Raw genomic sequence first — 14884 nt, 5'->3', positions numbered from 1 at the left:
TAATGCGACTCTCTTTGGATGCTAACTTAGTACTGCAGCAGGGCAACTAGCACTTTCCCTTTAGCTTCCTGAAAGAGTAATCATTTAAAAATGTTGTTTTCAAATCAGACCAAAGGTAAATACGCCAACATCTAGGTGGGAATACTTACTGCCTAATTCGCCATACATGTTCATATTTGCAGTTAGATCCAGACTTTGCCCCTTTAAAGTGGTCTCGAGCACTAGCTCTTCAGGCTTTCTGAAGGTCATTCAAAGTTTGTCTTTGGGCATTGGCTGCTTTTTCACTCACTTTCTGTCCTCTCCTCGTACCTAAACCATTTTCCAAGGAATGTTTTTTTGTTTCTTAACACGTTCTCAGGACTTGTGAATCATTCAAGCATAAAAAAGGCACCTTAATCAAGGCAATAACCAGTGTTGTATCCACACATAACAGAGAACTTACCAAGAAAACTATTTTAAATTGAATCTTTAGACGCTTTGTTACCAGCAGCTTGTTGCAAAACACATCATTTGTTCCCATTTCTTTAGATGAATCTAAGAAAAATGCCAAAGATAATTAATTTCATTTCATTTATTTATTTATTTATAAAGCACGTTTAATAACAACAGTGAGCTGACCAAAGTGCTGTACAAAGTAACAGTTAAACAATGACATTGACAACAACGACAGGTAAGAAAATTAAAAGAAAATTAGGATAAAAGAATTGGTAACTCTCATACAGTTTTACAGTTTTGAAAGCCAGAGTAAAAAAAATATATTTTAAGATGCGATTTAAAAAGAGTAACAGTTGGGGCCTTTCTAATGTGGAGAGGTAGATCATTCCACATTTTTGGTGCCACAGCCGCAAAAGCCCGATCTCCTCTATGAACCATCCTAGACTTATGTAAGGTAAGGAGCAGGTGATCACTTGATCGAAGGGCTCTAGAGGGCGTATAAAGCTGCAATAGGTCAGACAAATAGTCCGGTGCCTGGCCAATTAGCACTTAATAAGTCAAAAGTACGATTTTGAATTTAATTCTAAAACACACTGGAAGCCAATGAAGGGAAGCAAGCACTGGAGTAATATGTTGGTGTTTCTTCACACGAGTCAAAAGGCGAGCTGCAGCATTCTGTACAAGCTGGAGCCAGGCCAAGCTGGACTGACTGACACCCACATATAGTGAATTGCAGTAATCCAGTTGAGATAAAACAAACGCATGAATTGCTCGTTCCAAATTTCTAAAAGATAAAAAAGATCTCACTTTGGATTGATAATACAGTTTAACAGGAATAAAATAGTATTTTTGTACCAGCAAGGTGATTTCCAGAGAGCTATTAGTTGAAAATGTGGCATATCCAGGCACTTAAAAAAGAGGAAACTTGACAAGAGGAGGATAAAAGAAGAAGTCACAGGTAAAAATAATAAAAACAAAATTGTTTGCTGACAAACAACATCTGAAAGTCATGTTCTTAAGAAAGAGGAAAATCCAACATAGACCTGACACAGGACCTAAGAGATGCATCTGACCCTTCATTTGTTCCATCTGCTGTTCACTGAAGCCTCATCAGAAATGGTCTTAGTGGAAGGATGGCTGTCAAGAAGCCGCTGTTAAGGAAGGGAAACAGGAGAAGAGACAGAGGTGTGCCAAATTACACAATTACACAAGAACTGACCTGAAGACCAGTGGAAACAGGTCTGATGTGATGAATCCAAATTTGACATTTATACTTCAAATTATTGTCAGGATGTACACAGGGCATCAGGAAAAGCTACAACAGTGAATGCTTACAGTCATTTGCAAAACACAGTGGAGGCTCTGTTATGGTTCGGGACTGTATTTCAGCCAGTGGTGTTGGATCTTCTCTAAATTGATGAGATTATGAACATCTGGAACAAGTTTGATTGCCCACAGCTTCATCTTTTAACTTGACGATAATCCCAAACTTACTGACAAAGCAGTAAAAGCATATATGAGTCATAGATTGGCCTCCCCAATGATCAGACCTCAACATTATTGAAGCAGTGTGGGAACAAAAGGCAGCCAACTTCCAAAAAAGTGATTTGAATCTCTTTCAGGGGCTATTCCTGAAGACTACTTTAAGAAATTTTAAGAAAACTGCCTAAGAGAGTTCAGGCTATGTTGAAGAATAAAGATGATCCTACCAAATATTGACTTTCATGCTCATTAGAATTGTAGATACCTTTTTGTTTTGCTCAGTGTCAATAAATCATTGCACCTATTTTCCATTTTCATGGCAAAATGATGAGAGTTGGCTCAAAGGCATTTGCACAGTTCTGCAGCTGTAATGCCAAGAAAAGCTTTGAGAAGTTTCTTATAAAAATGACTACAGCCTAATTCATTGTTAAGGTTTCTCCTTTTATGAAAATGCATCAAGATGAAAAAGAAGAACTTAAACTAAATTAAGTGTCAAATGGAGAAAAAAGTATGTATGGCTGCTCGGATGATGGATCGGCTTCCTCACTGGCTCATCTTACCCCACAGTCCACCCAAATTAAATCTAAATTCCTTCCTGAAATTACAAGCAAAATAGGTAACGGAACAAATTATGGACGAAGAGAAAAAAACAGTCATATTGAAGAACAATTCAAGTAAGTGGCTGAAATGAGAACTGTGAGTTTTGCACAAAAAGACTGTTCTGTCAGAGGGGTGAAATTCATTTCCTTATTACACCGCTTTTCTCCCAAGAGGAAGAAAAGTCAAGACGAGATGTGAGATGATGGCCAGCAACAGAGACAGGAGAGCGAAACAGCCGGCAGAAGCAGACTGACTGAGCTATTGTTGTTGCAGGAGTGTAGGAGTTGAGTGACACGATGGAGAAGGCAAAGACGCAAAGATGAGACAAGTCTGACATCCATGACGGCTAAGAGGAGAGTTTTCGGACTTGTGATTAGAGTTTTCACAGTTATATTATTAATCCATTTTACATAATGCTCATCGTTTCCCATTTTTAGCCTAACAGTACTGTGTGTGTGTTTGGCTTTCGCACTCACGCCTTTTTCACCATCTTTTTTTCCCTCCCTCCCCATCCCGCCTCCCTTTTCTCTCCCAATCTGATTACTCTGCTTTATGCAAACTGCAGCTCTCTCTGTCTCTCCCCCTTGTGTATTCCCCTTTCGCTTTTACATCCCAGTTACAAACATGTAGTTGACTCCTGCCTGCTCTCAGCCTGTCCTCCTCCTTCCTTTATCTTGCATTGTGTTGTTCAATATTTGATGAGACTTTGTTCATAAATCAGCCTCCTCTATGCCCTCATTTATTTGGATGATAGTGTTAATCTTTAAAACCTTGCAAGTGTTAACACGCTGTTCTTTGTCAGCTTTTGATCAGAGACGCTTTCAGCCTAAAATGTGATGCCACATGTAAATCACACATATGACCAGAGGTGGTTAAATATGCCCTGAATGATTCAGGTAACTGATAATTCAGTAGCAGAGCTCTTTTGCTTCTTGATAGGCACTGAGCCACTTTCTCCAGAGCCCTTGTTGTTATTGCTTTTGGTGCTTATTTGTTTTCCCAGATTCATCAAAGTTCCTACATTTTTTTCTCTAAACCCATCCTTTGGTTTTGTCCTCCAGTCTTCCTTCATTTACTTGTTCTGACAGACATTGGATTTGCACTTAAAGGACCCACCCTGTCACTCTCTGAGAGTCTGTGGGAATTGACCACGGTCACTCTGCTTCCCTCTGCGTTATGCTTTCACTCAGAAATGCTCAACCAGCAGACTTTCTTTTGGCCAGTGAGATGACCATTTCTCATATATCCACTCCGTCTTTCAAACACTATAGACACTTAAAAACCGATTGTTTGCAAGCATCCATCAAATAATATCTGTATTCTTCCACAGAATGAAACAATCACACACACATAGTGCAACGGTGTAAAGTGTGGTCACTTTTCATTGTTATATGGAAAAAAAACCCTGTTTCTGAGCCAGTCTCTCTCCATAACTCACTCTTGTAATATTTTGAAAGGTCTTGGTATACACACTTGTTTTAGACAGCGATTTCTCTAATCCCAAACCAAACTTAATCTGTGTTCAGTCATCACCAATCCAGGGGTTAGGGTCCTCATACATGTGGAGGCGCTTCAAATAAAGGAGGTATAAAACTTTATTTTTATGACTTTTTTTCTGAACTGTGGAACGCCAACTTGTAAAGATAAACATATCAAAATTGGGAAAAAATTTTTAAGACAAAACGGTTGTCTCAAACCTATAGACTGTATATAAGAGATGGCCATGCATTCCGTTATATATATTTAGCAGGCAAACCATTTACCGTAAGGCTATTTTAGAAGCCTGAATGAGACACAAAACTCTTTGCTGTATGTTTTACTCTCAGCTTTTCTATCTGTCATCCTGTGTAAATGAAGGCTAAAAAGCCCAAAAATTATATTAAAAATTGAAACTAGCAACCCAGTAGTCTGCATGCCTCTCAAGGACCTTTAGCTTTGACACCATCTCAGTTTTTTTTTAACTAGACCTCATGATGTGCCAAACTGTGAAATAGAGAGACGCTGCATGCTCATTTGCAATTTGTCAGTCTAAAATATACTTTGTTTTTCTGAACACTAATGGGAGCAAACATGTACGGAATTAGCTTTATGTGTTGTAACTAGAGACTGAGAACATAAATGAGGAAAGTGATTATTGTGGTCATAGTAAAGGGAGCCCAGGGTCCTCTTCTCCATAGAATTCCAATCAGGAGCCATTCCCTGCACACTATTAGAAAGAAAGCAGACATCCCCACTGACTTTACTTTTTAGATTTGAAAGCTACATCTACCTTTTATATAGGGCCGATGGCGCGATATGGCAGCCTCGCTTCTGTCAGTCTGCCCCAGGGCAGCTGTGGCTACAACCGTAGCTTGCCTCCACCAGTGTGTGAACGCGAGAGTGAATGAATAGTGGCATTGTAAAGCGCTTTGGGTGCCTTGAAAAGCGCTATATAAATCCAATCCATTGTTTTTATTATTATTATTATTATTATTATTATTATTATTATTATTATTATTATTATTATTATTATATATTTGCCTTTTTTTAAACAGAGAATAAAACCTGAATTCTTATCCAAAATGGTACATAACACCTGCCTATAACCAACCATCAACATGCAACACCTTAGGGATTTTTCTTCTGTCACCTGCCTGTGACTGGAGACATCTGTGGTTTTTTCAAAAATGTTCAAAACAGCGCAAAAACATAAACACTTCAAACTGTGTAACAATCAGGAATTACAAAAGCAGCATCCATGTTAGAGTGTTTTAAAAGTGAGTATGCTCTTCATCATTATTCCTGTTGGGTGTCCGGCTCTTGGCTGGCTTCTTCATCTCTGCATTATTGTTTATGTCCATTGCAGGCCACTGTAAGCTGTGCCAGACACCTGTCAATGTCCTTGGTCCCCAATAGAGGTTGATAAGTCAAAAGTCCTAGATCACTTAATGCCCCGTTAACCCTCATCAGCACGTTTTCTACATAATCTATTAATAACCGATTGAATTATCTGCATGTTGGTAATTTGTGATTGATTGACGTTAGCTCTGTGTCCTGATTCGCGTTGTGCTCCATCTGTCCATCTGTGCATTCTGATTCCCATCCATGTCAGACTCAGCTCATAAGATATTCAGAGCACCACTCTGCAAATGAAACAGTGGGAGATTCCCTGCATCACTCCCCATCATTAAGGCGGCTGTTGGCAATGGTCCAGATCTGCATGATGGCAAAGCCCTGTAGCCAGACTTCACCACAGAAAAACCAGAACAAAACATACGGAGGCACCAGTATGCCAAATCTGAAGCATGAAGATGCAATGGAACAAGCTTAAAGCAAAAATCCACCCTAAGTCACGTTTTTTTTTAAAACAGCTGTTAGTGATCAGAGAGAAAGGTACTCTTCCTAGACTTTATGTCTGCACTCATGAAGGAAGACGGTGGCTTCTCCCTCCTTTGTTCCTGTTGAAATTTTGCTTCTCCTCAAAGTGTCAAGAAGTGCTTTCTTAAGAAAGAATACAATTCTCCAACTCTTCTTTACCGTACTGTGTAAAGTTGTGAGGTGTAATGCCATATTGCAGTTTTTCCTTCCCACTGTCGCCAAAGTGCTTGCTCATAGGGGCACATATGATTGTTGGGTTTTTCTCTCTATGTATTATTGTAGGGTCTACCTTACAATATAAAGCACCTTGAGGTGACTGTGGTTGTAATTTGGCGCTGTATAAATAAAATTGAATTCAAATGAATTGAATATGTACAGTACACAAATAATTAAACTGAAAGTTCACTAGACCAGAAAACCCTTCCTCCACAACGCTTCCTTTATTTTAATGAAGGAGCATGACTTTTTCTTTCAGCTGGAAAAGTAAATATAATTTGGGCATTTTCTTAAAACTATGTCAACAACTGCAAATCCAGTCAGTACACTCAGATGTGACTTTCCAGAAGCTGCTGATTCACTGAGTTATTTACAAACCTTTGCTGTGTAAAACCCCAAGCCCCCTTCAATCTGGCGTAGACAGCTATTAAGAGAAAACAACCCAATTCCTGTAACAAGCCCTCACGGTCTGATAATGGCCTGATTAGCAAAGCTTAAAAGCTGTCCAATGAGAATATGTTGGATGTTGTGCAGATTCATGCTTATTAAAAAAACACCATTTCTAATCTGGAGTATACTGCCAGCCATCCTATCCTTCATATCCTGTTGGTGAACCATGCAGACATGCTGGAGGTCAACACGTTTGCATCCAAGGGTGTCAAATCCTGCACTAAGGGTTACGATTAGGAAAAGTTAAGAAAATGACGTTTACCCCGTGATTTAGCACAGACACCAAGGGGCTCTTTATAAGCATCCAGATAAGACACCTGCCACCTTGTTTCCTAAACCTGTTACTTCATGGCGCAGGAGACCTCGTGTGAAATTTGGAAATGCCACCAGCTTGGGAATGAAAACAGGCTGTCAAGGATGAGGGATAGGGCAAGGTCAACGAGTTAAATTGTATTTAACAGTAACAGAGTGCAAGGGTGGAATTTTCCTTTAAGAAGCGCACATTTAGCTGTTAGCCCTGGGCTGTGCCTCAAACATAGGTCTCCTCCATTGTCACAAAATACCAATGATCTTGACCTCGTGTGATGCTAGATCGCATCTCCAACTCACTCCCTCCTGCAGAAAACCTGTGATGCAAATTCACAGAGTTTATATTTAGCCTGTCTTTCATAAGTCTGCTATTCCCAGACGCATTCCCAGTGGCTAAATGGAAAATGTGGACCAGCTCTGTGCTATTTCACACATGTGGACTTATTAGCATTGCCAGTGGCTAGATTTTCTATTACTGCACGTGTCTTTTATGTACTTGAATTACTCATATTCCAGCATTACTAAGTTCACTCTCTCAATCAAAGCAAAGATACGAGTCAAATGACCGACATTTACTCCCTTTTCTGCCTTTTTCCCCTACAGCATGTTTCTAAGGATGAAGCCAGTCTCATGGGATAGCCATGTTTTGTCTCCATGACAGCTAGATCACTCAGCCCTCTCTGCAGTGACCTCTGCACAGCAAAGGATGCTGGGAAATAATGAGCACTTTTATCCCAGTCAGGATGACAAAGATGGGGAGGATGAGGAGGAGGAAGAGGAGCAGGGAAGAGAAAACAGAAAAGAAGAAGGTGAACGTGACATGGAGAATGGACGACTAGAGTATCTGGAGGAAAAGGAGATGACAGGAGGACGACAATCCTGGGAAGGGAAAGGCGGTGAGGTGGTGAAACCAGCAGCCATTGTGGTCGGTCGACAGAGAGTAGATCGGCCGCTGAGGCCGGGCAATCACGGCAACAGGGGGATCCCTTACATGCCCAATATAGCCCCGCTACATCATCAAGCTGCCAATAAGCAGCAGTATTTCATGGCAGCAAAGAAACGAGCCTTCATGGAGCGCAGCATGACCACAGTGGCTCCACTGGAGGACACTTACTTGACCATGATGGTGTTCCGCATTGGAATCCCCGACATCAAACAAACAGTAGGTGCATCAAAGACACTGCTCGTAACGTGTGTGTGAAATTCATGAAAGGCTGAGGCCCGCACAGCCGTCCCTGGAGCTTCTTGACTGATCATTTAAAAGTGAATAAAGTAGCTGAAGCAGAATTTTTTGAAGAAAAAAACTTGTCAAAACCAGTCCAAATCAAACAGTTTAAAAGTTTAGTTCTCCCTGTCAAAGAAAAAAGAAAAAGAAAGAAGTCTCCCTCACACTGCACTGGAGGTCTTTCCAAATGAGGAAGTAGTTCAAGCCAAGTCTCCCTGGTATTACTGCCTCAGAGACAGAGAGCTTTAATGTGACAAACAGAATTTCAAAAATAATATCTCAGGCTATTTAAACCATTAAGGCAGGTATACATTTAGTTAATGTTGCCGTTTCTGATTCTGATGTTATGACCAACTGCAGACAAAAAGCTCCAAAAATGTATTTTTTACATTTGTGACTATTAAAAAAAAGAAAAGGACAACAGCCATTTAATGAGAGCTGAACACTGGGCTTTGGTCACCTCCTTCGCTATTACCTCCCCTAAAACTCAGAAGCTTTTCAGTTTTCTTCCTGTCTTTTGATTTGCTTCCCTCCCTTCTCGCTTCTCTTCTAAAATCCAGCCGTTTTCCATCCTTTGAGTTAAAACACGTCAAATAATACTGATGCGTTGCTGATTCTATGTCTGTTTCAAATTATTCACAGAAAACACTGCATGGGTGGCTTGAAGCATACAATTTTTTTATATAAGTCAAACAGTGTGCACAACTGTAGAAGCACATTTCTAATTTCAAGGCTTTTCCATTCCAGTTATCCCGCGGGCTCAGAGATGAGTCCCAAAGGGAAGTAGGAACTCACACAGAGCTCAGCTTGTGCTGAGCACCCTGCAAGGGAAAACATATTCAGTCAACAACACCATGCAAGCATCTGCCTTGGGTCAGGTGGTCATAATTAGCTTCCAAAACTGAAGTTAGTCTCATTTCACACTTTGAAGCAGCTCTCAGCCTTACGGTGGCAGCAGGCGAGAATTGGCCAGCCCACACGCACCATATCCAGGTGAGAATGGGTGCCCCACTGTAACCCCTCCCCCATCCTCCTTTCTCCATTTTCAACTCCCTGAACATGCCGACTGTTCTACATGTCAGCTAATCTGCCCTCAATACAACAGTAATTGCTAATTATTTAATAGGTTTTTAATGAGTTTTGGGAGAGCTGAGGAAGTGAGTGACTGTCGAAGGGAAGAAATATGTGGAAGGCGTCTCTGTTCTCAGGTTTCCATCAGCCACAGGCAGCATACCGAGATCCACACATCACTGACAAACACTCGGCACTGCAAACCCGGAAGCTGAAGTATTATTGAACAGAATTAAAAAGGGATAAAGAGAGGGGCTGAATATTAGGAGCTACTTAGACAGACTGAAGAAAGGGGGGGAAAGGATGAAAAGAGAGGAAAATATGTGCTGTAATAGTGCACACTGAAGATCTAAATAATAAAAACTGCCAGAAACATCTCAGGAAAACTGCATTAAAGAAGAAACGATGAGGAGAGAAGCAGCACTGTATATACAGTATACATTACATTAGACCTCACTCAGAGGGATTAGCCACTCTATCTCTGTTACACACACACACACACACACACACACACACACACACACACACACACACACACACACACACACACACACACACACAAGAAAAACCACTACACTGCACAAGTGCACTCCAATAAGAAGACACACACAGACAGTTTATAGCTCACTTATATGCATGCACATACACACAGTCATGCTCATCCCTATCATGTGGTTAACCTCCCAGGGACCACCAAGACATTGCTACAGCAACGGGTGCCTGCCTCCACTAATGAACTGGTTGCCATGCCAATAGAGTTTGCTACACTATCAAATAGTGCAACCGAGTGCGGGCTCGAGGGGGGCAGAAGGGACATGGAAGTGTGCTGAGCTGTGCAGTTTTACTCACAGCCCTCTGAAATGGAACAATAGTATGGATACATACATCTCTCACACGTCTCAGCTCTCCTGCTGTTCAAGCTTCCAATCAGCTCGAGCTCCAGGTCCAGAAAGATGTCTTTCCTGTGGAACTGCACAGAAATGGGAGAATATGAGGAAATGGACAATGCAACAATCACAGTGAAATCATGTTAGGAAATCCACACACACACACACACACACACACAATACATCCGAGGTGTTTTGTAATTGTAGCCTTTGGGTGTATCCACAAAGTTTGCTCCTACTCTTCTGGATAATGGAGTAAACTGGACAAGGAGGAAATAGCAAAATATTTATCTATGCATGTGAGTTTTACTTCTTTATTAGCAGAGAAAATCAAAAAATAGGGTATAAAATGAAAGTGAAATAGATCCAAATAACCTGATACCACAGACTAAAAGGACAGAATGAGTCATCTTATAATTCATGAATGTGGCAGGTGATTCATTAAAAGTAATGCATTCATATTTTGCACGTCACACTCATATACATTCATCATGCACAAACTCCTTTTAGCCTTCAGAACTGCCTTAATTCTTCCTGGCTCAGATTCAACAAAGTGGTTAAAACATTCATCAGAGATCTAGATCTCCATATTGACATGATAGCGCCACACAGCTGCTGCAGATTTGTCAGCTTCACACCCATGACTTTGGAGGCAATTTGAATACAGTGAGTGAACTCAGGGTCATGTTGAAGAAAGTAGTTCAAGATACGTGTTGTCCTGCTGGAAACAGCCATCGGAGACTAGGTAGACTGTGGTCATAAAAGGACTGCAGACAGGCTGCGGTGTTTAAATAATGCTCGGTTGTTACTAAGGGGGCCAAAGTGCTCTGAGAAAATATTCTCCACACCATTACCTTAACAGTTAATACAAGACAGGACTGATGGGACTCATTAAACAAGGAAATGCTTTTCCAGTCTTCTGTTGGAAAGTTTGATGGGGTGTGCATTCAGACATGCTCTTCTGCATATCTTGGCTGTAACGAGTGCTGACTGGAGATAAAACTTATGTATAAGTTCAATAAGGAAGATCAGCTTCTAGTCTGTTCTTTACATCGTTATGACTTTCCCACGCTCTCAGTACTTACATCATTACACTAGTCCAGCCATCTTTTTATTTACCTTCTTTGAGTCAATCAGCCACCGCTCTGCGTGGTTTAAATCTCAGTGCTCTGTCATTCTTCCTTTCAGACTCTCATTCATGCAACCTACCTCGTTTCCATCTCTACCTCACTCTCAGTCTTCATCACCATCCACATCTAGACTCAGGGGATCCTGTCCTAAATCCAAAAACAAAAACACTGCAGCACTATAGTGCAGTTAGCGATCCACAAGGGCATCCTGTAAAGCTATCTAACGTACAGACAGCTAACTGGGCTCATCAACATCTGATTTGAAACACTAGGTTGTTCTTGGTGCTCAAAGCACTGAAAATATCCATTAAAAATGTTTTGACAGAGGTACACTACAACAGCTGTAAAACCTGTATATTTTTAACCACTGTTTCAACCTTAGTACAGGTGTACTATAGCCCTCTAACCCCGCCCCTGTCCTGTCCATTGTCTGACAGAGATGTCTCCAGTTTGATCAGGACTGCACAGTGTGGAACGCTAAGCAGCAGATCATCTGCTCCCTCAGTGAGTCCCTATGGGACGTCTACAACTATGGCCTCTTCCAGCCAGCTGGAGAGGGACGGGACGCCAAGTTCCTGGAGGAGGAGAGACCCCTGAGAGACTACTCACAGTCCTTCGAGAAAGGGGTGCCGTACCTGGAGGTAGGAAAGGGAGCTGTGACCCAGTGTAAGCCCCCCTTAGAGCATCACTTGTTTCTCTCTTTCTTAAAATGATGTAAAATGATGTCAAATCTAATATTGATTGATTTTTGTATAAATATTGTTGTACTGCAAACAATTTCATTTCTCAGAACCGTGATGATGTATTTGTAGTTCTTCAGCTGGAAGTAATCAAATATCAGATTCCCCTAATTCCTGCTAAACTTACAGAAGTTGTGACCTAAGTGCACTTATTATTACTCTACAGTGGTGTTGTATAGATTCTTTTATGGGTTTTGAATAATCTTGCTAAAAATTAGTGATCAAAAAAGCAAACGTAAATACAGATATGTTTTTAATGATTTGTACTTTCTGTAGAGAAATGAAGTATCCTGTATGATACTCTGAAACTTTTTTTTCTCATAACTGAGTAAAGAAAGTCTCTAATTGCAGGCAACTCCAAATTGCATTGTGTTTATTAGAATCCCCCTGCATCACAGAGTGAGTGGACTGCGTAAATGAAATCCTTACAAAACTGGATGGATTTAAATGCATTACATATATTATGTAACCTGCTAATTACATTGTATTGCCTGGCTTTTTGGTAAGTGGGTTGTGAGACAGCATGAATCTGAGGTTTCCTGCTGTAATACAATTATCTCACAGTGCCCTCTGGTGGCTCAGCTCCTGTATGTGCTGCTGAGTTGGGCGGGGCTGGAAAGAGCATCTTCTTTAGCTCAAAAGTTTAGCTTCAAATTAGAATGTTTATATTTCTCGAAACGTTTGAGATGGGGTCCTGTCTGCATACTGATGAGGCCTTGTAACTGCACTCTCCACACACCCCACAGCAGACTGCATAGAGTTTAGGCGTTTTTGACACTAAAGTAAAGACAGAGTCAGTTAGAGTCATGGTAAGGGAAGTCATATTAAAGGAAGTAGAAACAAACAGAATGTATTATAAGTATCAGTTAAAAAAAACGCATTTGTTCCACTAAGTACATCTACCTGTTAGCTCCTGTTGTACTGCTGCAGTTGTTTTACTGAGACTTTTAGGGCTGATTGCTTTTGTATTGTGGCTGCTAAACCCATCTTTACTTGGTTTTCTGGGGCATAGTGCGAGGTGCAGCTCAGCTCTGAGCTGCTAGACAGAAATTTCTTACCTCAAAGCTCCTCAGCTGTTAACTGATTTGGTGTGAGGACTACACACCCAGTCAGGTGGTTTCCAAGTAAAAACAGCAAAACCAGCCAAACACAGTACACTCATTAGTCTCATCTGTTCAAGAACAAATTTTAGGCTGATGTTTTTTCCCCTTCTGATCTTTATTCCTTCCAAAATAGAGACATTAAGAATACGACACATTAACACTGCTGCCTCAACACAAGAACATCAGTGGAAAACAATAGAAAAAATATTTTAAAATGAGCAGTTTGCAGTGCGTTCAGACCCTTTTACTCTGTGAGAAACCAGTCTTAGAATAACGCAGTGGGGCATATAATCAGTGTAATGAGGGACTAATGTGCAATCTGTCAGTTCCTGAGATGTAAATCACCTTATATGATAAATTAATCTTGTCAATGTGATTTAAAGAAAACTGCATTAATAGTATTATTATTTTAAATGTCATTAATCAAACCTTAACCAACGCATTGTGGAAAAAAAGCCCTCATTAATCATTAATCTAACTTAATAGAGCCCTTCCCTAGATCCTTTCTAAAGCTGTGCGCGCAAGCCGCTCATTTGCATCACTTTGCTTGCGCTTAAATTATCATAATTGAAACATCAAATCCAACTTATTACATTGTGAGGCTGAAGAGTTAACCATTTTTAGCCTTTTCCCAAAACGTAAAAACAAATCTGACACAAATATTTTAAAGAAGCCAATTATGGAGTCATTCTAGCGACTCCGAGTGGGAGAACAGATCTCTGGAAACAGCGAGAGTTCAGCAACATCTGACAAGAATAATGGTGCTTTCTCTGAATTACGGTTTCACAGCACAAATTGTAATCATTTTGTTATATCCTCCAGTGTAGGCTGTCACCAAGAAACTGAACAGCTAAGTACCATCATCCTCATTTTCATGTGTGCTATGTTTTCCGGTCTTCAGTTTAGGTACAAAACCAGAGTCTATAAACAGACCAATCTGGATGAAAAGGCTCTCGCTAAACTCAGCACAAAGGTATTTCTTTTTTTTGTGTGTTTTTTGAACTTTGTTGTGCTTAATTGCATTCAGCAACATCTTTCCCTACACTCAGGCCAGTCTGAAGAAATTTCTGGATTACATTCAGACCGGAGCAACAGACAAAATGGGAAAAGTCCTCGATAAAGGTCTTGATCCGAACTTTCACGACCCTGACACCGGAGGTGAGTTTTACCTTTATTCTTTGCCAGTAATATTTAGCAATATCAAGAGCATACGAGGGTGAACTTTCATTCTCACCTTCTCTGTGGGTCAGAAACCCCCCTCACTGTGGCCATGCAGTCTGGCCTGTCGGTGGAGGGCATCAGGGTCCTGGTTCAGGGCGGCGCTCACTTGGACTTCAGAAGCAGAGACGGCATGACGGCCCTGCACAAAGCTGTTAGGGCTCACAATCACGCTGGGCTGCTGGTAAGGGCTAAAAAAGTTAGAGTCACACGCATGCAGAGTACAAACACACTCAAGTAGAGCGGGCGGTGTGGACAAAATAAATTAAAACGGAATAATGATTCTAATTAAAGGATAAAAGCAAAATAGCATAAATGCCCCATGGAAACAGGCTGTTACCTTTGAAGATAATTACAGAGGTGGGTCATATGATAATAATTTCTAAGTGGTTTTCTCTTGGCTTTATGTCTCTCGCGTTCTTATTGGTTAGTGTACACTTGTGAGCGCTGTTCCTTTTCTTTGAATAAACTACGAGAATTTTCCTCTTTTGTAGTTCTGAGAATTGCCTCAGCTGCGGGTTTAGTCACACACCGAATGCTTTGTAATGTGTGTAATTGTGATAACATTTCTTTCTCTTCTCCTTTTTTAAAATTATTATTATATAGACAACACCACCTCCACCATACACACACGCACATACATATACACCCCACCCCCACT

At 40.7% G+C, this 14884-nt stretch overlaps 1 protein-coding gene and 1 long non-coding RNA gene across 2 annotated transcripts in view; one reads left to right on the top strand and one right to left on the bottom strand.

Annotated features, from left to right (window-relative positions):
* LOC309713293 (SH3 and multiple ankyrin repeat domains protein 1-like) overlaps window positions 1–14884 on the top strand; it is a 45879-nt gene that overhangs the window by 7072 nt on the left and 23923 nt on the right. Inside the window, exons 2-6 of the mRNA XM_082544821.1 lie at window positions 7453–8011; window positions 11600–11803; window positions 13907–13978; window positions 14055–14163; window positions 14256–14407. Of these exons, the coding sequence (XP_082400947.1) occupies window positions 7556–8011; window positions 11600–11803; window positions 13907–13978; window positions 14055–14163; window positions 14256–14407 (993 nt within the window). The 5' untranslated portion in view covers window positions 7453–7555. The remainder of the gene's footprint in view (window positions 1–7452; window positions 8012–11599; window positions 11804–13906; window positions 13979–14054; window positions 14164–14255; window positions 14408–14884) is intronic.
* On the bottom strand, window positions 1296–11469 carry LOC309713294. The gene is made up of 3 exons (XR_014278540.1): window positions 11242–11469; window positions 10031–10115; window positions 1296–1586 (listed from the first exon to the last, which is right to left on the bottom strand). It is a non-coding gene; the product is annotated as an uncharacterized lncRNA (long non-coding RNA).

The sequence above is a fragment of the Aulonocara stuartgranti genome (assembly GCF_965226115.1).
Source record: "Aulonocara stuartgranti genome assembly, chromosome: 8".
NCBI classification, from domain to species: domain Eukaryota; kingdom Metazoa; phylum Chordata; class Actinopteri; order Cichliformes; family Cichlidae; genus Aulonocara; species Aulonocara stuartgranti.
This window is presented reverse-complemented; position numbering and strand designations above follow the sequence as displayed.